We start from the raw sequence: 26,064 nt of genomic DNA, 5'->3' as shown, positions 1-26,064 counted from the left end.
AGACACTTGATAGCCCACCCATCTCTCCTTCTCACCCGAAAAGAAAAGTAAAAATGAACAATGAGGAGTTCCCCTCGTGGCTCAGTGGTAACAAACCCGACTAGTATCCAGGAGGACTCAGGTTCGATCCCTGGCCTCGCTCAGTGGGTTAGGCTCCAGTGTTGCCATGAGCTGTGGTGTCTTGTCGCAGACACGGTTCGGATCTGGCATTGCTGTGGCTGTGGTGTAGGCTGGCAGGTGCACCTCTGATTAGACCCCAAGCCTGGGAACCTCCATATGCTGCAGGTGAGTGCCAAAAAATACAAAAGCAAGCAAACAAACAAACAAAAAAAACAAGAACAGTGATGTTAAGGTAAAATAATAATCTTCATTTGTCTTCCTGTTGATTAGACCCTCTATTCTGAATGTTGAGATGTTCTAAATTTAGAACCAGAAACAAGAGAGCATTCCTGCAGCTGAGTCTTTTAAATCTATCAATGTGGCATGAGAGCTGTTTTTGGAGGTACCCATGAATAAAACCAAGGATCAAAATGTTACGTCATTAAGAAAGAAAAGTGATGGCGTATATTTCGGATTCATTGTGCATTATTCAATAAAGAGATAAACCTATATTATCATCACGTCATAATTGTTGAAACTAGCCAATCTTCTTATTTATTCCATCTCTATTAAAAAAATTAATTCATTTCAACTTATAATGAAAAAATACTAAATGTGTGAGACAGTACATCTTTTAGGAAGTTGTCAGCAAAAAAAGTTGGAAGAACATTTTAATCTAGAAAATTCCATAAAACCACCTTTTTTTCTGATTAAACATCAGTGTCCCTTGACCTCTGCATCTTATTTTCGTAGTTAGTATCAAGTGATGCACTCCTCTGTGGGGCCACTTTCCACAAGGGCATAAAGTATCTATGCCTGAGATTTGCTACCTACCAAACAATAAAAGAAAGCAAACAACTGTTCTGACAGGTAACTGCTTCTCATATTTGACTTCAAATTTTTAAAAAAGCTGCTTCATTTCCTGGACCGTTGGATCCCTCTCCAAGTCAAAACCGCCAGTGCTAAAACCACAAATTCCAAGTATCTACAACACTAGGTCTTAGAGGGGAATAACTGTCAAGTTGATAGGAGCCCAGTGGGTCAGTCCCCTTATGACTGAAGTACTATTAGTTACAGGCTGGTTATAAAACGTGTCTACCAGCACGGCACACTTCACCTGTGTTTCTATCACAAAGAGGGATGGATGCAAGCTGCCCACTGCAATGCCAACTCCAGGCCCAGAAGGGGAGTTGGTGGTTTTGTCACCCCAGGAGTCCCAGGGTAAAACTGGAAACAGGGCCCCTTACACTGGGAGGCAGGGAGAGACCAAAGAAAGAGGCAGCCACTCCAGACGGGTAATGGCAGGTTTAATAAGCAAGGGGACATACTCCTGAGGCTTGTCTTGGGTGATTGCAAGATGAGTAGATCTCCGCAATCTCCCCCAGAACTGAGTTTGTACAGAGACCTTAACGGGGTTCCCTCATGTATACCACCCAGACGACTTCAACATCATACTACCCTCAAGGCTGCATCCTCAAAACATGAGGGCTGTGGGAGTGGTGGGCAGAATGAACATTCCAGGGCTGGGGCAAGGGCAGGGCAAGGAGCCTCAGTTGCCCAGGTCTGGCCCTCGGGTCAATTTGGGGGGCGGGGGGGAGGCAGGGGGAGGTGTCACATCCTCTTGTTACCTCCTCCCACAGTGTCCAGAGGACTATTTCTTTTTTTTTTTTTTTGTCTTTTTGCCTTTTCTAGGGCCGCTCCCGCGGCATATGGAGGTTCCCAGGCTAGGGGTCTAAGCAGAGCTGCAGCCACCGGTCTACACCAGAGCCACAGCAACGCGGGATCTGAGCCACGTCTGCGACCCACACCAGAGCTCACGGCAACGCCAGATCCTTAACCCACTGAGCGAGGGCAGGGATCGAACCCACAACCTCATGGTTCCTAGTCAGATTTGTTAACCACTGAGTGGGATTTGTTAACCACTGAGCCACGTGGTTAACGAATCCCTCTAGGAACCATGAGGTTGTGGGTTTGATCCCTGGCCTTGCTCAGTGGGTTAAGGATCCGGCGTTGCCGTGAGCTGTGGTGTGGGTCGCAGACGTGGCTCGGATCCCGCGTTGCTGTGGCTCTGGTGTAGACCGGTGGCTGCAGCTCTGATTATACCCCTAGCCTGGGAACCTCCATATGCCTCAGGAGCGGCCCTATAAAAGGTAAAAAAAACCAAAAAAAATTAATTAAAATTTAAAAAGATGTATTTGTATCTACATAGTGCAATGTTGATTATAACATTAATAGGTGAATTGTATATCAATCATAATAAAAAAATCTTTTAAAAAAAGAAAAATAGGTGCTTTTTTGTAGTGCTTATTCTGGCCTTCAGTGTTTAGGATCCACATAGGGAAAAACAGAAGACAGACACTAAGATCCTAGACTAAAACCACAGGTACCTTACTTGTTTACAGTACTGCCAAGTTTCCAAATGCTTTATTTTATTGATTGAATATTTACTCTTATACAAATGGGGCCTGGGTGATGAAGCTTCAGTCAAGGCTGGAGCCATTCCTCCTTTTTTTTTTTTTCTTTTTTGATCCCTAAGTACAAATCCCAACTCATTTAACCACATTGTGCCTCATTTCCTGTCATATAAAATCAAAAAGATAAGACATCAAAGGAGGGTTGGGAGGATTTAACTTTTAACATATATAAAAGAATGCCTGCAATCAGTAATCAACTATTTAGTATCATTACTCCAGAATGAAGAAAATCTACCTTCCTTTCTAAGATCTTTATATTGAGTCTATGTCAAAAAGTCATAAAATTGAGAGGAAACTACAGACCTTCATATTTAGAAGACCTTTTTATTGAGCTTCCTACCCTCTCATTGTAATGACAACCACTACAAGACAGCTTTTAAATGCTTAAGGCACCCATAGACTTCAAGAGAAGTCTCATACATTAAAAAAAAGTTTCAGGAGTAAACCTTTTCATCAGGCCTTTTTTTCCCCATTGAGCCTCCTAAAACAAGATCATGAAATTCTCAACTTCAAAGCGTACAACTCCTCTGAACCCACTTCACCTGAAAAAGTCAATTATCTCAGTTGGAGTGGGCCTCACTGTATTAACACCACCTTTATAGGCAGAAGGAGCCATGCACTGGGCCTAAAAGACAGGAAAACTTGAGGGTTTCACCTATTGTTATCCATACTAAAGGTTTTTAAAAAATTATTAATAATTGGGGTAAATCCAAGTACTAAATGTTCAAATTTTGCAGTTTTAAGACACTTGCTAAAATTGTATTACTTCTTAAAAAAAAAAAAAAAAACCCAGTCAATTAAATTAGGAGCGATTTTACAGCAAATTTTAGGGAGATCCCGTCATGGCGCAGTGGTTAACGAATCCGACTAGGAACCATGAGGTTGCGGGTTCGATCCCTGCCCTTGCTCAGTGGGTTAACGATCCCGCGTTGCCATGAGCTGTGGTGTAGGTTGCAGACGTGGCTCGGATCCCGCGTTGCTGTGGCTCTGCCGTAGGCCAGTGGCTACAGCTCCGATTCGACCCCTAGCCTGGGAACCTCCATATGCTGCGGGAGCGGCCCAAAGAAATAGCAAAAAGACAAAAAATAAATAAATAAATAAATAAATAAAAATTTTAGAACACTTGGCTCAACAATAGCAGGAAACACAAAAATGGTCTTTATTGGAATATCAGTTCATTTTTTTTTAAAGTCACTTTAACATGTGTGTACATAAACAAACATATACTTTTCTAACTAAATGTCTGTACTCTAACAAAGATAAAGGATAAACATGCATTTCATTGATGTTTTCAGTCTTCAAAGAATGGTCTTGTATGCTGTCCACTACGTATTAACAAATAGTTAATTCAAAAATTCAGCTTCAGAGGAGGAAAACAAAATTCAGCCTCAGGATTCAAAGGATCATTTGAAAAAACACAAGTCCAAGGATGGGTATTCATAAAATTAAGGGTTGAGCTAAAACATCTGAAATTTATCTTTAAGAAAATGAAATTATACTATCTATAATTTCACACATGAAATTATACTATCTACACACTTACACGCTATATTATATATACTTTATACTTTAAAATATGTGATCATAGACTTGGGTAAAATAGTAGGGGGTTCCTCTCTCCAAAATACATTAGTATCAATGATATTCTCCTCATCATAGTATTAAAAAAAAAAAAAAAAACTTTGGAAAGAAAAATACTAAAATACGAAATCCTGAAGAAAACAAAAGTATTAGAAACCGGAGTTCCCCTCGTGGCACAGTGGTTAATGAATCTGATTAGGAACCATGAGGTTGCAGGTTCGATCCCTGGCCTTGCTCAGTGGGTTAAGGATCTGGCGTTGCCGTGAGCTGTGGTGTAGGTTGCAGACACACGGCTCAGATCCCGTGTTGCTGTGGCTCTGGTGTAGGCCGGTGGCTACAGCTCTGATTCAACCCCTAGCCTGGGAACCTCCACATGCTGCAGGAGCGGCCCTAGAAAAGACAAAAAAAAGGAAAAAAAAAGTATTAGAAACCTATATGAATATCTACCCAGCAAATTGCTTCTAATCAGCATGTCTATCTCAGCAAAGACAGTGTAAATCATTTTCATTTGTACCTTATTTTGGGCAGATAGGCTTAAAGGTAAATTTTAGAAAGTTCACAGTGGGTGACTGACTCCACAAAAGGGTTCCAAAAAATACCTGTCATTCCAATAACTAAGATAAAGAACCCTGAAAGTAAAAGTCATGAGTGCAGAAATGAATGATGATAAAATTATAAGCTTAAACTTAGATGACTTACATGGATCTGTGCTTCGGGATAGTTTTTGCTCAATGAATTTAAAATTACAAATCCATTTTTGATTCTAGGGCAATTGTTTTTTTAAAAAAGTTAATCTACCTCTAAAAGAAAATTATCGTTAAATTAAATATAATTAAGGATGCTGTTTTTTTTCTTTTTTTTTTCTTTTTGCTTTTTAGGGCCTCACCTGCAGTTATATGGAGGTTCCCAGGCTAGGGGTCAAATTGGAGCTAGAGCCTACACCACAGCCACAGCGACGCAGGATCTGAGCCACATCTGCCACCTACATCACAGCTCACGGAAATGCCAGATCCTTAACCCACTGAGCAAGGCCAGGGATCGAACCTGCAGCCTCATGGTTCTTAGTCACATTTGTTTCTACTGCACTACAGCAGGAACTCCGGAAGTTGTTTTTTCAGTTCTCTGAGCATGCCAACTTGACACACATGTATACACACACAATCGCAGTACAAATAAAGGAATGAAGAGATGAGCCTTAATCTTTCAATAAAGCCATGTTACATTTTCATTTAGATTTCCTTGGGTTATCAATAGGAATCATATTTGTACTACAGGTAACTTTTCTAGGTAAAATTCATCAGGTAAACGCCTGTGCTCTTCTAACAAAGACAAATGGAAAGTAAGTGAGGCAGATGGATTTGAAGCTGAAAATAAAGGTAGAGAGCTGGAGTTCCCATCAAGGCTCAGTGGAAATGAACCTGACTAGCATCCATGAGGATGCAGGTTCAATCCCTGGCCTTGCTCAGTAGGTTAGGATCCCGCCTTGCTGTGGGCTGTGGTGTAGGTCACAGATGTGGCTTGGATCCAGTGTTGCTATGGTTGTGGTATAGGCCGGTGGCTACAAAACAGCTCCAATTCAACCCCTAGCCTGGAAACCTCCATATGCCTTGGATGCGGCCATAAAAAGACAAAATAATAATAAAGGTAGAGAGCTAAAGGCAAATTTTGTGGACTGTGGTCTGATTCCTATTAATAAAAAGCTAGCTCAGCTCACCTGTATCCAGACATGAAAAGTTAAGTTTTTCATGCAACAATTTCTGGATAACTCATCTCAGAAAATACTGGACCTGAAATATCCAGACGAAATTTTTTTTTTTCTTTTTGGCCACACCTGGGGCATAGGAGAAGTTCCCTGGCCAGGGGTTGATTACAAGCCACAACTGTGACCCACACCACAGCTATAGGCAATACCAGAACCTTAACTCAGCCCAGGGATAGAACCTGTGCCACCAGAGACAATGCTGGATCCTTAACAGTGGGAACTCCCAAAGACGAATTCTTGATTCACAGTACTCTTTCATTTTACTTTTGTTGGCTACAGAAAGTGTAAATGGTTATTTTATGCTCTTCTAAGTATTTCTAAGTCTCCATCCCCCTCAAAAATTTTCCACTGATTAAACAGATTCTGCTTACAAGGAAGTATGCCACGCAACTTCGATCTGGAGTGGGCTGACTTGGAGTTAAATCCCAACATGATCCTGACGGTTTTAGAATTATTATCATTTAACATTAAAAGTAACAAGGAGCCTTCTCTAGACCACAAAATTTAACTGCCAACCTAACAAAAGGCTTATGTAAACATTTTACCATGATATGTGTACCACTGATTACTAATGCAAATATAGAGGTGGATACTATAAATATAAAATAATTTTGATTTATTCCTGGGAGTCCTAAAAAACCAAAACCTGCATGAATATACATCATCTTTGTACAGCTACATGAAAGTTCAAATTAAAGTTCCTGTACAACATTTATTTCATTGTTTTCTGGGACCATTAACATAAACCACAATTTTCTGTATACATTTTCTCAGTGTTCTCATTGTTAACCTGGTACACATCAGGCCAATCTTTCAGTGCTTTCTAAAGTTTGTTGAATGAAACCCTAAGCTCACACTTAGGGTTTTTAGTCTTAGGGCTAATACAAATTGTGATTCTCCAAAATGAGCGGCAAGCAACACACTGAGTACAACGTGGACACAGAAGTGTCCTAGACAGCTGACCAAATTTGTATTTGCTGTAGCGTCCTTGATTAAATAAGACTGTGGCCTTTTCTGTTTCATGACCATAGACTACACTATTTTCCAGCCACTTTTCTTACAAAAGCATACAACAGGTCACAAGGAGGATTTCAGAGATCAACACAAAGTAATTGCCACTACAGGAAAAACAACAGCCTGCATTCTAAAGCTGATACATTATGATGCTATATTTTGCATAAAAATATAGCATAGGCTTATAATACTTTTATGTCCTTTAATACTGAAATTGTACATGTCACTTTCTAAACCTCATATATAGGAAAGCGCATAAAGGTGTACAATTCCGTTTTTTTTTTCCTTAGTAAAAACAAGTTCATGGAAAAAGTTTCCTTAGCCAGACAGTATTTAATTCTAAAAATCCCTGCACTATCTTATAGACCCAAAAACAAAATACAAAAGCGGTAAAAGCCTTATAACCATCACCACGGACGAAGGGAGCGGAGAGAGTCAGAAAAATATACAAAGCACTGAAAGGCTAGATGTGGCAGACGCTAGAAGAGAGCGGGGGAGGGTTTCATGAGGTTCTAGGCAAGCCCCGTGATGACGTCACCTCACATACATAATGTTACAGCAGTCAGCACAGGCCTCCTGCTTTCCTATTGGTGAACACCGTGTCAGCCGACATCAGAAGATAATCATCATTGGCCAGACAATTACAACTGGAGCAACTAGCATCCACCACTGCTAGCACAGACCTGGCAGGCTGCTGAAAGAGAAGGCAGAGCCCAGCTGCCCTTCTCACTCAATGAATGTTATGTCACCTTACCAATCACTAGGCAGTTTTGCTCCCTTGCAAGCGGCCCTTATACATTAAGTCAGCTATTAGTGAAAATAACAGGTAAAGGCCAGACATCTCATAAAAGAACAAAATGCCTCTATTTTCAATGCTGTAAAATCACAAGACCTTTTCAGTATAAAAATCAGAACTCAAAAATACTATTGAGCTAAAAGCAGACATTTTCCTCTACCTCATGCAATACAATCTCATTTACCAGATAATATTACCCACAATATTTTTAACTTGACATACAGTTTCAAGATGTAGCTCAGGATGATTCTCCAAGGCATAATATTTTTGGTTTGCATTTCCATAGCTTTTCTAATCTATATATGTGAAACTGTTAGAGAAGTAAAATTATCCAGTGTCTAGAACAATGAATATAGGGTTAATCTTTTTTTTTTTTTTTTTTGATCTTTTTGCCATTTCTTGGGCCGCTCCCGCAGCATATGGAGGTTCCCAGGCTAGGGGGCTAATCGGAGCTGTAGCTGCCAGCCTACGCCAGAGCCACAGCAACACAGGATCCGAACCGCGTCTGCGACCACACCACAGAGCACGGCAATGCTGGATCGTTAACCCACTGAGCAAGGCCAGGGATTGAACCCACAACCTCATGGTTCCTAGCTGGATTCGTTAACCACTACGCCAGGACAGGAACTCCGGGTTAATCATTCTTTAAGCAGCAGTAAACTTGATAAACTTGCCTCAGCTGTACCCTTTCAGAGTTTATAAAAACACTGCTCCAAAAAAGGGCCCCATTACATTAATATGTAGTAAGGTAACCAATATGGATTACAGGACAAGTTTCATAAAGACCCTCTTAAATGATACTCCAAAAGTAATGCAGATATCAGAGGGACAAAACAGCACTCCCGGCCTTCCTGCTATTCTTCAAAAGACAGTGTAGCTCATTTTTAGATAAGTTATAACTCTCTAAATTGAGGTTTGTTTAAGGCCATGTCTAAGGGATTTTTAAGGACAATTGAAAATGATTTGTCAAAAAACATTGTAGAAGCTTCACAATGCTATTTTTCCTCCAGAAGCTATTTCAAGCCATTTTAAATTAATGTACCCAGGAAAAGCTAAGACTGTGTTGCCTAAACTTTCCCTGCTCCCAAGAGGGTGTAAGCCTCGGTTATGGGTCTCCTCCTCCAGCTAACAAGGGAAATGAAAAGGACCTCATTTTCTTATACACCTGGTTCAGGGCTTTTTGGCTGTCGAGGTTTTGGGGGAAGGTTTACAAAGTTGGGACCCAAGGATATCAGGAGAAATGCATACACTCTGGGGTAAAAGAAGAAAGCAAGAGAATTAGGATCCAGAAGACTTACAAGAAAGGGGTAAAATCAGGGGATTGCTGCTGCAAGGAACAGAGTCAACAAAGAGAGAAAATGTCAAGAAAGGGAAACCTCAGTATGGGACTATGACATAGTATTCAAAATGCAAGGGGAGGCCAAGTATGTCGAGCTTCAGATTGTAACAGGTAGTGCTGGCAATAAAATGGGCACACATCATTTTAACTCACTAGACATGCATTTTTTTCCTCAGCATCTGCCAGGTACAATGCATGCTCTGAGATGCTCCCTGTAATCAAGAGTGGAATGAAGAGAAGAACCATGCACGCTCGGAAGAGATGGTCTGGTAGGAAGCACAGGTACATAAATTTTCATATATATGAATAAAAGCCAGGAAGGACACTGCCAGACGAAAAAGATACAGATAAAGAGCTAGAAGGAAAGAGGAGTCAGTGCAAAACAGGCGAAGATAAATTGGCGCGTTTTGGCCATTTTCAGTCCCCATAGGGCTAGGCCCTCTCTGGCTCAGTGTGTACTTGTTGAGAGAATTAAGCAAAGTGGCGGGAAATGGTACCTGGAAGTGGAGGCGGCACAGAAAGTGGCCTCGGAGAAAAGGCAACAAGTGAATGGAGGCAGTATCCCCGGCGAGGTGTAAGGGAGGGCTGGCCGACAGTGAACGCGCTAGGGGAAGCCGGCTCCAAATAGGCAGGTTCGATAAGGTGCAGCAAGTTGGAAACACGACAGATTGTTAGAAAACACAGAGCGAACCAGACCGACGAGGGAGGAAGATGGGCTCCAGGTGTGTGGCAAAAGAATCCGACAAACAGCTGCAGAGAAGACCTGGCCGGAGGTACAGCTCCAGGCACTCACCGCCCTGGGCCACGGCCTCCGCCCGCTTTCAGCGCCACCGCCTACGCGGGAGGAGGAAGTGCATCTGGAGAAGGTCTCCTAGGTGGGGCCTAAGGAGGCTCGGCTTCCCCGAACGCCCGAGACCTTATAATTTCTTAACTCCTACGGGACTGAGCTTCTCCGTGTACAACCAAAATTGCCCACCCTCGGCTCTTTCGGCCTCGGGGGCCCAGGAGGGACCCGGGACCCGCACCCATGTGCTCCCACACATCCCAGCGGTTCTCGTTCCCTTCCTGGCTTCCGGCTGAGCCCCTCCGGCCCCCGCGCCCGAGTGGAGCGCGGCTGGCTGGCCGCACCCTCCCCTACAGGCCGGGCGGAGCAGGCACGCGCGGCGCAGGGGGCGGGCTGGGCTCGGCCCGGCTGCAGCCGCAAAAGGCCTGCTGGTCCCGGCGCACCCGTGGGGAAGGAGAAGGCGCTAGCGGCGGCTGAACCTCCTGAGACCATTCGAGACTCCTGAGGGGCGCTGAAAAAGAAGCTGAACCCCCATTCCCCAGCTCTGGAGCCCGGCATCCCTCCCTATTGCACCCACCCGCCCGGGTCCATCCCCCGCCCCGGCGCATCAGCGTCTCCGGTTTCCCATTGATGAGGTGGGGGAGGGAAGGCAGGTCGGGAGGGCTCCGGGGGCACGCGCTCGCGCACGCGGCGGGCAGAATCCCCAAGCGCCCGGGAGCCCTCCCCCCACCCCTCAGCCAGCACCTAGGAGGCTGCCGGCCACTGCCGGAATCGCGTTGGGGTGCGTTTGGTTTGCCCTATGCTGATCGCCAGCCAGACCTGGGGTTAAGGGAAGGAAGAGAATGTCTGCCACAGCAGCTCTGTCTACGAGGAAGAAGCGAGATGAGCACACGCACCCTTTTCTGTTAAATATTGCAAGGTGACACAGGATCGCTTCCCACACGGGGATTTTCAAAAGGACTGGAGGAGGGAACGCAATAAACAAGAAAGATGCTTTCCCGGATCAGAAGTTTGTCTGGGGAAGAGCCCCCAACGACTCTGCACACTGAGGGGTTTTTGATCTGTGTCAACTCCAGTCAGCAGCTTCCCACTGACTTAGAACTGAGAGTGTCCAAAAGGCGTCTCCGTAAAACAAACTTAATAATGGCGTGGCTCCAAGAGCTTGGGTTCATTCATTTTCGTTACCGTTTTCATTGTCCCCTCCTCCCCCACCCCCGCCCCTGTCTCTTTAAGAAACCGGAAAGGGATAAAGGGGTCCAGGAAAGGAGGAATCCGGCTCAGGAGCAGCAAAGAGGAGGGCAGTGAAGTAAGAGAAACGCAAGGAGAAAGGAAGGACACGAGGGATGGGAAAGGGCGAGGACCAGAGAGCCGAGGACTGCGGCGGGCGGGAGAGGGTTAAAGGGAGCAGGAGACCGGGTCCTCCCCCACTGCCTTTCACACTCTGCCTGCCGGAGGCCAAGCAAGAAAACCCAATTCTAGATGAAAACCAGGAGCAGCAAAGGTATGGACTGTGACATCTCTCCCGCCTTCCCTGTCGCGCAGACATCTACTCTATGTACACATATATGTTCTATGTTATATAATCTATGTTAAAGATGCATGCTTAGCCACGGCTAACCCAGGGGCAACCACAGAACCACGCGTCTCATGCAGCCCCAGTGTCCCCTGCACCCGGGAGACCCGGGAACTCAGCAACTGCCCGCGGTTCCTCGCTCCATTCACACCCCAGAAAGGGAGTACCGACATTAAGGCACACCCGGGAGACGCGCGAGGCTCCCGGGGACTGTATCACGAGAAAGCATCACCTACCAGTTTTCCTGCATCCATTGGATGGCTTCGTTCTCGTTGAACTGCTTTTCGAATTCATATTCTTGTAAAGTCAACACTGACATGTTCATTGGGGCTGATCTTCGGAGTCGCTACGTGTTCTCTACACAAAATAAAATAATCTGTAAAGCGCTTGATTTTGAGTGCACTCCTGTCTGCTTCCCCCACCCACCCCCCTAGGTCTTCCCCGCGCCGCTGGGTCTCCAGCAATCGGTCTCTCCCAGTCTCTCTCAGCTACAGTCGGGGCTGAGCATTGCCTGTGCCTGGGCTCTCAGCTCCTCGCTCTGGGACTCTCCTCCTCCCGGCGTCCGCATCCACCGTAGGAGGAAATGAATGCCTTGCGGTCTTAGTGCCCGCACGTTTGTCCATCACCCTTTTTACTTGTCTACAGGGAAATCTCCTCCCCCTCATGCGATCAGACAAATTAACCCTTTGCGAGGGAGAGCGAAAGGAAGCAAGACAGCCCTGGGGACAGTTTTGTTTACGAGTAGGTGACGAAAAGGGTGGAGGAAAGGCTAGAAGGGGGAGGAAGTGGTGTCGAGGTCATCCACAGCCTCAATCCTGACCTCGTGAGCCGCCTAGCCTTGCCTTTGAATGAAGTGTTCCGCACACCGAGTGCAGCCCCAGGGCGCAGACCAGCGAGCTCTGCGAGTAAGACTTAAGTAAATAGTAAAACCTGCCAGCTCTGGCTAGAACTCCAGGCAAATTTGCGCTGAAATCCCACGTGAAAGGATCAAACTTCCCACCTCCTTGCTCTTGCCACACCCTCCAGGTCACTCAGCTCTGAGCTCTGGCTTTGACTCGAGTTCACCTGAGGCCTGTCCCGAAGAGCTCCCCAATCGCGTGATGTCTGGGGATGCTGAGGGCGGGCAAGGGTGGGCGGAGAGTGACTAGTAGCCAGAAGAGAGAGGTCAGGTGGTAGGTTTGGGGAAGGGAGGGAAAGGGTAGAATTAGTGAACAAAGGGGAAGAAGGAAGTGAGCAGATAGGAAAACTTGACCAACTGGTCCAATGCAAAACACATGGGGAATTTCACTTGATGTATTGCTGGGGTAGTAGATGGAACAGAATTTTGTGTTTGAGGAGAGGGCTAAAAGCAATATTGACCTCTACTGAACCCCTACTCTCACTGCAGTGTTTTAACCTCAGCTTCCATAAACAACCCTCTTCATTTTCTCAGAGGGAAAAGTGTTTTTTATGGTGTCCATTCCTCCACTCATTCCCCACAAGTTAGGAAAAGTGAAATGAGACTTGGCAGCATCTGATAATCTGCTCTATACATATAATTGTTATAAGCTTAAAATACAATTTTTTTTTTTCTTTTTAGGGCCGCACTTGCATCACATGGAGGTTCCCAGGCTAGGGACTGAATCGGAACTCCAGTTGCCAGCCTAGGCCACAGCCACAGCCACACCAGATCCGAGCCCCGTCTGCGACCCACACCACAGCTCACGGCAATGCCGGGTCCTCGACCCACTGAGCTAGGCCAGGGATTGAACCCCCAACCTCAGGGTTCCTAGTTGGATTTGTTTCTGCTGCACCACAGAGGGAATGCCCAATAATAATTTTTTTTTTTTAAAGCTATGCTTTAAAAATTAGGTAGACATTAGGACAAGGAAGAAAATTCTGAAAAGTGGGAACTGTGAGAAATATCTCTAAATGAGGAGGGTGTAATAAGAACTTAAATAATTAATGAGTCTTTAAAATCCAGTTCATTTTTATATATACACACACACATATGCATGCATATGTATTTATAATTAGCAAATTAATTTATAAGTTGATGCTCCCAAACTTCCCAAGTATGGACTCTCCTCATTGCTCAATATAAGGGTTGTCATTATAGAGACTTCTGCAGTACAAGTTGTAAATGAATTTGGAGGTAAAGCCTAGGCCAAAAGACTTGGCAGGATTTAGGGGCAAGTGGGTGTGGCCTGACAAAGGAAGGATTTTAGCAAAGTACCTGGGTCTTTGAGTAGTCAATAAATATTTGTAGGAGTTCCCATTGTGGCACAGCAGAAACAATCCGACTAGGAACCATGAGATTTCGGGTCTGATCCCTGACCTCACTCAGTGGGTTAAGAATCCGGCCTTGCCGTGAACTGTGGTGTGGGTTGCAGATGTGGCTTGGATCTGGTGTAGCTGTGGTGTAGGCCGGCACTTGCTATGTTTCTTATTCAAATGTCTGTTACTACCTGTTTATTTTCTGAAGATGGACTTGACATTATGTTAAAAGCAAATATCTGATTTGTTTTTAACGGTGTCTAAAGAAAAATTACTTTAAATTTGAAGGTTAAGTCCTTTAAAGTGATCAATTACCAAAAATGATAAATTCTTGACAGGCACTATGAGTGGTAGTGAAAACTAGTGACTTTACCTAGCAATTTGGCAGCCTATTTAATCATTTTACTTTATTTTTTCATGGCTGCACCTGTGTCATATGGCAGTTCCAGGGGCAGGGATTGAATCCAAGCCGAAGCTGAGGCAATACCAGATCCTTCTTTAACCCACTGCTTCCAGCTGGGGATTGAATTCCTTTTTTTTTTTTTTTTTTTGCTTTTTAGGGCCAGAACCATGGCATATGGAAATTCCCAGGCAAGGGGTCTACTCATCGCTACAGATGTGCCAGCCTACACCACAGCAAACCCGGGATCCGAGCCATGTCTGCAACCTACACCACAGCTCATAGCAACGCTGGATCCTTGATCCACTGGGCCAAGCCAGGGTCCCAACCTGCATCCTCATGAATACTAGTCAGGTTCGTGGGTTCACAAAGGGAACTCTTGGGGATTGAATTATTAACACATAGTATCACAGGGGGAACACCTATTTAATCATTTTAAATCCACTTATTCATTGACCACTTATTCACTGGATATTCCTTGAGCCTTTGCTCTTCTGAGTTTGTGGGACTCAAGTGGGGAAGAAGAAAAACAGGACTCCTGTTCTTGTGGAGCTCACATTCCATTCACATTTCATGTGAAATCCTAAGATTAAAATTAAATAGAATCATGTAAAGAGATGGGAGTGCTCGCTTAAGCCCTAAAGGCAGGAGTTCCTGCTGTGGCTCAGAGGAAACAAATCTGACTAGCATCCATGAGGACACAGGTTCAATCCCTGACCTCACTCAGTGGGTTAATGATCCGGCCTTGCTGGGAGCTGCTGTGTATGTCGCAGACACTGCTCAGATCCTGAGTTTCTGTGGCTGTGGTGCAGGCCAGCAGCTGCAGCTCTGATTCAATCCCTAGCCTGCGCACCTCCAAATGCTGTGGGTGCAGCCCTAAAAAGACAAAAATAAATAAAAATTTTAAAAATTTTTTAAAAAATGAAAAAAAAAATCAGAACAGCAAAAACCTAAAGGCTTCACTGAGAAGGCAATGGTTACTTGTGTAAAAAATTAATACACAGAAACCTCAGTTGAGTCAAGACACCAGGCAACAACTCAAGCAATGAAAGGCCACTGACTTTTTGTTTACCATGGCCCTCCCACCTTCCTTTCCCCCTCTATAAAAGGGGTCTCCTTCCCTTCCCCTGTGATGGTCTGCACATGGCTCACCGTGGCTGTACACTCTGAATTGCAATTCTCTGATGATCCCAAATAAACCCATTATTGCTGGAGTAGTAACTACCAGTCTATTTGTTTTAGATCAATGGTCAGAATGACAAAGAGCCAGGGTGTCACAAGAAGTAAGAGCAAGTACAAAAGTCCTGAAGTTAGGAATGCTTTTGCAGGACTGAGGAAAAAAGGCTGTTGAGTCTCCAGGTCATGAGGAAGGAGTAACTCCAATAGGTTGGAGAAGCAGATCCAGGCCAGATCTTAGCTGACTGGTCAATCAAGATAATTTGATTTGATTCTAAGTGCAGTGGAGTGAGGAAATCGTAGAGTTTTTAGGTGGGAAATAGCGTGATAATTTCTAGTAATTCCACTACTGGGAACTTACTCTGTGGATACACTCACCAAAACATTCTAGATATATGTATAAGATATTGTTCAGCATTGTAATAACACTGGAAATAATAAGGGTTAACTAAATGATCACTAATATTAACTAAATGATGGCACACCCTTACGATGGAATATTATGAAGCTTTTTTTTTTTTTAATGCTCTTTTAGGGCTGAACCTGCAGCACATGGAATTTCCCAGGCTATGGGTCAAATTGGAGCTGTAGCTGCTGGCCAGAGCCACAGCCACAGCAACACCGGATCCGAGCGGCATCTGTGACCTGCATTGTAGCTCGGGGCAATGCTGGATACTTAACCCTCTGTGTAAGGCCAGAGATCGAGCCCACATCCTCATGGATATTAGTCAGATTAGTTACCAGTGAGCCACAATGGGAACTCACTGGAGGAAGAAATTTAGGAAATTGTAACAAGGGAATATGATAGGTGCTCAAATGTCCAGTTTAACTCTGGGGTTTTCACAACACTGTGAGCATGCGCCTTCCACGATGCAGATAGTGTCTGCCCCAAACCCTCTGAGTTTATGAGCCAATACTTTTCACTTTGGGAGTAGCAAAGGGCAATTAAGTTCCAGGGAATGAGTGAGGGCTTATTTTTTTTGTCTTTTTGCCATTTCTAGGGCCACTCCTGCAGCACATGGAGGTTCCCAGGCTAGGGGTCGAATTGGAGCTGTAGCCGCTGACCTAAGCCACAGCCACAGCAATGCCAGATCTGAGCCGCATCTATGACCTACACCATAGCTCACGGCAATGATGGATCCTTAAACCACTGAGCGAGGCCAGGGATCAAACCTGAGTCCTCATGGATGCTAGTCGGGTTCGTTAACCACTGAGCCACGACGGGAACTCCCAGATGTCTTCTGATTAGCATCCTTTCATATATTTACCACACAGAATTATTCAGTAGCACAAAAATGTATTTCAGATATAAATGAAAACCTAAAGAACACTACTTGATAATGAGCACATTTCTCATTGCTGATATTTAAGTTCAGAGCGCCCCTGGAGGACAATCGGGTAAACTGCATGTGAAGGGAAAGAGTCATTCTACATACTTACTAAGATCTCTTTTTCTGTATTTACATATAAATGAACTGGCTGTTAGGCAATTGCATTTACTCCTTATTATCTGTGTTAGTAGAGAAGAGAAGATGTATGTAGATCTCTCATGACGAATAAACTCCCTTGAATTACAAGGAACAATTCAGGGCGCCTCCTACTATTCCTCTAATATGTATTGGTCCAAACTATACAGGAGACTTCAAGAGAGGCATAAATCTCAGTGGGTGCCTTTCCCACCATGATCCCACGTCAGGGGTGTGTGGCAGGACATCAGACCTGGACTGGGCCAGTGGACAAACGGGGAGGTCACTCTCATGCAAGGTTTAGGAGGGACTTTACCACCTTAGGACTTGGGCTAAGACACCAAGGATCAAGTGAACTGCTAAAGACTATTTTTTCAGCTTGTTCCAGAGCAGATAACCTAAAAGAACCAAAAAAAGCTGCCTCAAGTATTGTCTTATAAGGAAACTCTGAATAATAGTTCTATCTGGTCTCAATAGTAAGGATAATTGTGTCACAGGGTCCCAGCTGTGGCCCAGTGGGTTGAGACCCTGACCACCGTCCCTGAGGAAGTGGTGCAATCCCTGGCCTCACTCAGTGGGTCAAGGATCTGGCGTTGCCTCGAGCTTCAGCGGAGGCCACAGACCCAGCTTGGATCTGGCATTGTTGTGGCTGTGGCGTAGGCCGGCAGCTCCAGCTCCAGTTCAACCCCTAGCCTAGGCACTTCCATATGCAGTGGATGCAGTCCTTAAAGAAAAAAAAAAAGTTGGATGCTTAGAGACAAGGTCACAGGCAGGAGGATTAGACATAACCAAAAGATGCAACACTGGCTTGTAAAGAGATTTAAACGTAAGCAATGCTGAAAGAAAACTTCCCAAAGCCAGAGAAAGACTTGGTGAGAACAGGAAATCAGGGACATAAGGGATTTCGGGTGCAGCATCAGTAGGAAAATTCAGAAAAAACAGAGGCCAAACTCATTTACTTCTATATTGATATAGACATTTGGGGTCTTTGCCTCTGCTCTTTTGGTAACTACATCCCACTGCAGTTTGGGGGGAATTTTTTTTTTTTTTTTTTTTTTTTTTTTTTTTTGCTGAGTCCAAGCTTGCACTGTTTGCTCCATGACAGGCCAGGAAATCCAGAGAGGAGTAGCTGGGGCAAGGAACAGCAACGTGAATCAGAACGCCAGCACAGCAAGAAGATGGTGGACTAGTGTCCCAAAGAACCGTCTTCCCAGAGGTAGAATTCTGGCTTTTTTATTCTAAATGGGGTGGGGGTGAAGTCCTGGTTCCAGCCCAGCTCCAGAGGGGAAGTGCTAATTTCTTCCTTCCTGCAGACAATCACAGGTGGGCCTGCTCAGTGTGCTGTCTGGTAAGCTAGGAAAAGGTATTTCAGTTTAAAACTTGCTACCTGGGAGGCGGGGTTCCCAGAGATAGGCCATCAGCTTATAATCTTATAGGTCAATTCCTTTAAAGATTAACTTATAGTGGAACACAAAGGATTTTCCAGATGTTCCCATTGTGGCTCAGTGGTTAATGAACCCAGCTAGCATCCATGAGGATGCGGGTTCGATGCCTGGCCTTGCTCAGTGGGTTAAGGATCTGGCGTTGCTATGCGCTGGGGTGTAGGTTGCAGACGCTGCTCAGATCTGGCTTGGCGTGGCTGTGGTGTAGGCCAGCAGCTACAGCTCCGATTCAACCCCTAGCCTGGGAACCGTCATATACCATGGGTGCAGCTCTAAGACAACAAGACAGAGCAAAAAAAAGGGGGTTTTCCTTATTATAATTCTATACCATCAAAGATCCTTTCCCCAGTCTTGTGGGAAAAGAGACAACCACTAGGCTACCGCCTGCTGAATGGGAGGTGGGGTAGGGGTGGCGAGGAGGTAGTCATTATGGAATGAATTGATCAGCCCTCAACAGGGAATATTCCTTAGAATCTTTTAGTCAGAAAGACAGTCTTTTCCTTTTTTTAGGTATTTGAACCTGATGAAACCCTTTAACATTTTGTTGTCTAGTTTGTAATTGTACTTGGAATTTTGCTTCCAGTTCCCAGTACAAATATTAAATTTAACTTTGTGCCATAATAACACTAAATTCCTATGCTATTTATTTATTTGTCTTAGGGCTGCACCCATGGCATATGGAGGTTCCCAGGCCAGGGGTCTAATCAGAGCTGTAGCTGATGGCCTACACCACGGCCACAGCCACAGCCACATACATCCATGTCAGATCCGAGCCGCGTCTGCCACCTACACCACAGCTCATGGCAATGCCGGATCCTTAACCCATTGAACAAGGCCAGGGATCAAACCCACAACCTCATGGTTCCTAGTTGGATTTGTTTCCAGTGTGCCACATTGGGAACTCCTCCTATGCTATTTATTTGGAGAAAAATTAAATAGGCTGACCCTTCTCCAGCTACAATGAAATTATAATCTCGATCCTTTTGTTTTGTTTTGTTTTAAGCCTGCACCAGTGGTATATGGAGGTTCCAGACCTGTGACCTACGCCATGGCTCATGGCCACGCCGGATCCTTAACCCACTGAGCAAGACCAAGGATTGAACCTTCGTCCTCATGGATAGGAGTTGGGTTCGTGACTGCTGAGCCACAATGGGAACTACTTTCAATACTTCTTTTTTAAAGAGCAACCATAAGTCTTCTAAGGGTTCACAAATCCAGGGCTCTCCAGGCCCCTCAGGAGTTGGGTTGTTTTCTGATGACCTTGTGCTGCTTTCATCCAAGTGTGATGAATGCATGGTTTCAGGCCAGTTAACCTGACAAAGTGCATGGTGAGGAATGCCATGTGTGGTCCTGTCCACCTTGCAGTCAGATGTTTAGGCCCTTGTTTTCTCCAGGTTTTAAGGAGGACTCAGTCTCTGGGTGGGAAATGTTGAAAAGCTACTTCAGTTGGATGGGCAGTGATTGCTAGGTCTTTTAGAGCATTTACAAAGTCTCCTGCCCAGGCAGAAACTTGTAATGGTTTTTGCATTGCACCATGAATACAATATTGCACCATGAAATATTGCACCATGTCATATTTCAAGGGCAATTAATTTAGGCCTGCCTCTGGGAGCCCTTCTGATCCCCAGAGCAGGACAACTGGCAAGGCCTTATCCAAATAACTCAATCTCTCAATATATTTTAGTAACACTCCTTTTTAATGTGTGATTCATGTTCTCTGTTTTTCCCGTTGATTGTGGTCTCCAGGATGAATTTAGTTTCCAATAAGCTTGCAATGCTTTGGATGATACCTGTTCGGTTATACTTGAAACCGAGCAGAACCCTGTGGGGCTCCTGGGCGCCAAAGCCTTCCTGTCCCCTGTTTCTTGTTTTTAAGCAAAGAGGCCTCATTTATCATCCTCGACCTTCCCAGAGTTCCAACACGGCAGCTTCAGACTGTTGCTTATCAGGGAATGGAGGGGATGCGGAGACCAGGAAAGAAGAGCCAGGAGACAGGAGTGCATGCAGCCTTGGGGCAGGGTCCTGGTGCCTCCTCAAGGAAGATACATGACAATATCTTTGCATGTTTCAGAATTAAACCCCCCCAACAAATGAGAGATATGATGAAGCATTCTTTATTCCAGAAAGAAAATAGGGTCCCAGAACCAGCCCCAGGGCCACTGAACACCCTACAAGCTCGCATCTACCCTGATCCTCATCTGTGGCCCTGTTTTCCACTCCCCAACTATAAAACCATTTTCTCTTCTCTCCCAAAGGAGGGCACGGCCTTTAGGGCATTAGCCTGCTGTGACCCTCCTTTGCCTGGCAAAGCAGTAGAGCTGTTTTTTCCCTCCTTCAGCCCAAACTCTGTCTCCCCGTTCCCTATGCAACATGGGTGGGCGGAGGCTAAGTTTCAGTCACATGCTGGAGACCAAAGCAGGCCCTTTGTCACTCAAGGGGTGTTAGGTCAACCAAATTACAGAATAATTTCCTTGAGGAGGGCTTTAACCACCTCGGAGGGGTGTCTTTGTCTGGGTGGGATGTGCTTCTTTCCCTCTTGAAAGTGTCCACAAACACTAGCAGGCACCTGAGATTTTCTGTAGCTCAAGGCATTTGAGTAAAGTCTATTTGCTAGTCCTCTGTGGGGCTGGTTCCTCTGTGCTGGGTCCGCATCTGGAGATGTCCCACATCAGTCCTTGGGTTATTTTCGCACAAACCATGCAATTTTGAGTCACTCTTAATGGTCTTTTGTACGTTAGGCTTCATCACGTTATTTTTGAGTCCTGTAAGATGGCACCTCTCCTGTAATGGGTACTGTTAGGACTGTGATCCAAGAGGGCCTCAGGACTCAAAACAATTCCTTGTTCAGTACATTTTCTTTGGCTCATTCCCACTTTCAGTTTCACCCTGGACTCCTGTGGGAATGGGGTGCCTCAAGTCCAAGGAAGTCCCTGGGCCTCTTCATTCACTTTCTTACCATGAGAGCCTCCCATCTCTCTTGTGTCGTTGCTTTTCTTCTGCATTAGCCCAGGGCAATCTCTTCCAGTGTATTTTCTCCCCCTTCCGTCAGCTCCTTGTTCCTTCCCCAGTGGGGGCTCACCTCTCTCTGGGTTACTTGCTTTCTGGCGATCCAATGCTGCTGCCATAAAAAGGGGTGTTTTATGTTGTGTCTGTTGTTGTACTCTTTTATTTTATTTTTCTTTTTAGGGCCACACCTGTGGCATATGGAGGTTCCCAGGCCAGTGGTCGAATTAGAGCTATAGCTGCTGGCCAACCCTACAGCCACAGCAACGCAGGATCTGAGCAGCGTCTGCCATCTACACCACAGCTCACTGCAATGCCAGATCCTGAACCCACTGAGCGAGGCCAGCAATCGAACCTGCATCCTCATGGATACTAGTCTGATTTGTTTTCACTGATCCATGATGGGAGCTCCTATTGTACTCTTAAAAGTAACCTCTACCAACTGAGAAGGGTTTATTCCAAGTCCACCATCTAATTTTTGCAAATTTCTAGTATCTGAGGCACTTCGCTCAATTTTTTGAAGTTATTTTGCTTTGTGTCCCCTTTACAAAGATGCCTGTATGGTTGTGTCCTAAAAAGGGCATTTCTCGGGAGTTCCTGTCGTGGCACAGCAGAACCATGAGGTTGCGGGTTCGATCCCTGGCCTTGCTCAGTGGGTTAAGGACCTGGCGTTGCCATGAGCTGTGGTGTAGGTCTCAGACTCGGCTTGGATCTGGCATTGCTGTGGCTCTGGTGTAGGCTGGCAGCTACTGCTCCGATTCAACCCCTAGCCTGAGAACCTCCATATGCCGCGGGTGCAGCCCTAAAAGGACAAAAAGACCAAAAAAAAAAAAAAAAAGAGCATTTCTCCATCATGGGGTCCAAATTTGGTTCAGCTGTGGGTACTGCCAAACAGGCTTCAAATGTATCATTCGGGCCTGTTAGGTGGAGCCAGTACACTTCTTCCCTGGCCTCATCAATGGTCATTCTTTCACGTCCTATAAGCATAGCCTCCCTATAAGGAGGGTTGCGATCTGTCCAATTAAGCAAATTTGAGGTGGAGAAACGACTATGCATCCATAGAAACCCAGCTTGGCTGTTTGCATTTAGGCCTCCTGAGGGATAATGGTGTAAGGGAAATTTCCCTGCTCCAGCAGTGGCTCTTGGGTCTTAAATGGCGACTCCAGGCCAGGTTCTTGCATTAGCAGAGGATTTTCTAACTAAGCCCTATAAAGAGGGGGAGGGTATACTGGCATAAGGGCTGCACAGCAGTGATAGCCAGCTTGGCTAGAGGTTGGAGCAACGTATCCTTACCCTTGTTCCCTTTTTTCCTGTATGACACATTTTCCCTTGGGTTTTTTTTTCTTTTTTTTTAACATAAGGTAACAACTGTCTGACTTTTTCCCTCCCTGATGTAATAGCACAAATGCTTGCACATAGAGGATTTTATCACTCTTCCCTGCTTCTTCACAGAAGAGCTACAGAGCCATTCAAAGGCCACTGTAAAACCGTGAGTAGTGATTGATCATCTCTAACCATTAAAAGGATGCCTTTTTGCCTTAGTATCAAGCCACTGGGCTGAATTCTGGGATGGGGCTTTTGTTGATTTCAGGAACCAAGGGGAACCGTTCTCTTCTCCCTGGGAATGCCCCACTTTTAGACAAGGACAGGGTTTTTGTTGTTCCTTTCCTCCATTTGACATCAATCTGTAAGTGGAGAAAAACCTGAAGAACAGAAAACCCTAGAGAAACCCTCAAGTGTGGTCTTAGGGTTTTACATATCACAAGAACAATCAACTCAACTCCCATTCCGTGGGACTCCTTGGAGAACAGCTGGATCCAGACCAACAACACAAGAGACCGAATAGGATTTAATGAACACAGCAAGAGTGGCAGTATGTGGTGCACAGGGACCCAAGACAACCAGGCCTAAGTCCTGAGCGGTGATCCTAATGGGTACTGTGGATGCATTGTTGCAATAAAACATCATCGACTTCTCTGTCTCAGATTCATAGCTATGATCAGATCACTTCTCCTAAACGCATCTCAGAGGCCTTTCTTTAGGGGTAGTTGAAACATTACCCAGTTTTTAAAGACAGAACACAAATGGTGCCCACACTAGCATCCAAAGAAAAAAAGGAACCAGTTCACAAATCAGGTAAAAATTCCACATTTTTTCCCCTCTCTCCAACAGGGTTCCCCACTCAACTACAAAGCAAACTGGCTTAGTCTGAAGAAAACAAACAAACAGAGAGGAAATAAAGTTTCTGGTTAGGGACACCAGAGTGACTTACCTATGTACTGAGCCTGTCAACTCCCATCTATCGATTCCTTAACTGCCAAGCGCTGGGGCAGCTGGTGCTGCTTCAGGAAACTTTAAAGGGAAGATTCTCTGAACAAGTGGTCCCAGCAGCTGCTAGGGCCTTACCCCAAAATTCCACAACCAGGGCGGCAGCAGGCTCCTGGCTAGCTTCACCAAAATTTGTTACTGAGTCCGGACTCATACTTCTTGCTGCATGACAGGCCGATAAATCCAGAGACGAGCTGTTGTGGCAAGGAACAGAGATGGATTTAGAGAGCCAGCACACCAAGACGATGGCAGACTAGTGTCCAAAAGAACCACCTTCCCTGAGTTAGAATTCAGGCTTCTTTTGGAGTTCCTGTTGTGGCTCAGTGGTTAACGAAACCAACTAGGATCCATGAGGTTGCAGGTTCGATCCCTGGCCTCGCTCAATGGGTTAGGGGTCCAGTGTTGCCATGAGCTGTGGTGTAGGTCACAGACATGGCTCAGATCTGGCATTGCTGTGGCTGTGATGTAGGCTGGTGGCTACAGCTCCGATTGGACCCCTAGCCTGGGAACCTCTATATGCCGCGGGTGCAGCCCTAAAAAGACAATAATAATAATAATAATTCAGGGTTGTTTTATACTAAAAGGGGAGGGGGTGCCATCCTGGTTCCAGCCAGACTCCCAAGGGGATGTGTTGATTTCTTCTTCCTGTAGCCAATCACAGGTGGGCCTGATCAGGATGTTTCTTGTGAGCTAAACAAAACAATTTAGCTTCAAGCTCATTACCTGGGAGGCAGCGCTCCCAGAGATAGGCCATTATGTATAATTTATGCTTGTAGGCAACAGCGCTTTAGTGATTAACTTGTGATAAATAGAATACCAAGGTTCTTCCCGATTATACTTTGGGAAACCCTTAATTCCACTTGGATCCTGTCAATCATGGGACAGCACAATTCTCTCTTACCTCTATTGCCTTCTCTGAAAATGAAGATTAAATACACTAAAAAGCTTGAATGGATAATCTCTGCAATGTGACCAGCACAGTGCCTGGTACAATGAAAGGCATGATGCTCCTGTCATGACTTTCTTCAGGTCCCTGCTTGACAGCAGAGGGACAGAAGATGAGCCAGGCCAGCTGCTTCCATGCAAGACATGGGGAAATACCAAGGCCTGGAGAGGCTGAGTGGCTTTTGCAAAGGTATTTGTTCTCAGAGCCTGTTCATCTAGAAACCCTGAAAGCCTCCTGCTAGAAATCACTGGTGCTCATGACTCAGTGAAGTTTCCACCAAGAGAAGAGTAAACTGAGCTTCATCTCTGATCTGGGAGAGCAACTGCCACTTTGTCAACTTTCACGACCTCCTCGGTCCTTGGTGTATTTAGATCCATGAGCTCCACAAACATCACATTCTTTTAAAGAAAGTAAAACAAAACCCCATGGCTTTATTGTAAAACAATGCAACATTATTAAAGAAAATGTAAAACAAAAACAAAAACACAACTGGTGGGGAATACCTCTTATAAAGGCTCCTTGTGAAAAGACTGTGTATTTGCCACTCACTAGCTGGGTGATCTGGGCAATGATTTATCTCTCTGTGCCTCAGGGGTCTCATCTAAAAAAGAATATTGGTACCTACTTTGTAGGCCTGTTAATGAGGATTTTTGAAGTACTTATGGACCAGAAACATAGGGAGTATCTCATACATGTTTGGTACAGAAAGAAGAATAAAAGCAGTATCTCTCTGGTGGAGAGTAGGTGACATTTGGGCGGAGACTTGAAGAAATTCATTTTGCAGAAAAGGTGGGAAAGCATTCCAGTTTCTTTCTGTCTGTCTGCCTTCTTTCTTTTCTTTCTCCTTCCTTCTTTCTTCCTTCCTCCCTTTCTTCCTTCCTCTCTTTCTCTCCCCTTCCTTCTTTCCTTTACTTTCTTCCTTCCTTCCTGCCTTTCTCGCTCTCTTTCTTTCTCTCCCCTTCCTTCCTTTTCTTTCTCTCCTTCTTCCTTTCTTTCTTTCTTCCTCTCTTCCTTTCACATATGGAAGTTCCCTAGTCTGGGAACTGCAGCGAATCAGAGCTACAGCTGTCCGCCTGCACCACAGCCATAGATAGCAATGCCAGATCTGAGCTTCATCTGTGACCCACACCACAGCTCACCGGCCATGCTGGATCTTTAACCCACTGAGTGAGGCCAGGGATCGAACCCGCATCCTCATGGATACTAGTGGGGTTCATTACCGTTTTGCCACAATGGGAACTCAGGCATTCCAGTTTCTAATTGGAAAGAAAACACCTGCAAAGACATGGAGACAACGATGAGGACGACGACAATGACAATGATGATAGACAACTAACTATGGAACATAGACAATGTACCTTTATATACTGTACATCCTTTAACTTTATTAACAACTGCAGTGCTGGTTATGTAATATAAAGAAGCCAAGCTTTAGGAGTTCCCGTCGTGGCGCAGTGGTTAATGAATCCAACTAGGAACCAGGAGATTGTGAGTTCGATCCCTGGCCTTGCTCAGTGGGTTAATGATCCGGTGTTGCCGTGAGCTGTGGTGTAGGTCGCAGACGCGGCTTGGATCCTGAGTTGCTGTGGCTCTAGCGTAGGCCGGGGCTACAGCTCCGATTCGAC

The 26,064-nt window shown here is 45.1% G+C and overlaps 1 protein-coding gene across 4 annotated transcripts in view; it reads right to left on the bottom strand.

Annotated features, from left to right (window-relative positions):
- Positions 1-26,064, bottom strand: part of ELOVL6 (ELOVL fatty acid elongase 6) — a 449,693-nt gene that overhangs the window by 138,124 nt on the left and 285,505 nt on the right. For 3 of the 4 annotated variants that reach the window (XM_047751675.1, XM_047751676.1, XM_047751677.1), the window contains 2 exons: positions 23,438-23,687; positions 11,659-11,779 (listed from right to left, as the gene is read on the bottom strand). In XM_047751675.1, coding sequence (XP_047607631.1) covers positions 11,659-11,747 — 89 coding nt within the window. In that variant the 5' untranslated portion in view covers positions 11,748-11,779; positions 23,438-23,687. Of the gene's footprint in view, positions 1-11,658; positions 11,780-11,933; positions 12,128-23,437; positions 23,688-26,064 lie in introns of those variants that run through there. The other variant, XM_047751678.1, reaches the window with a different exon arrangement.

Source organism: Phacochoerus africanus, chromosome 10 (genome assembly GCF_016906955.1).
Source record: "Phacochoerus africanus isolate WHEZ1 chromosome 10, ROS_Pafr_v1, whole genome shotgun sequence".
NCBI classification, from domain to species: Eukaryota; Metazoa; Chordata; class Mammalia; order Artiodactyla; family Suidae; genus Phacochoerus; species Phacochoerus africanus.
Note: the sequence above shows the minus strand (reverse complement) of the source record. Positions and strands in the feature narration are given on the sequence as shown.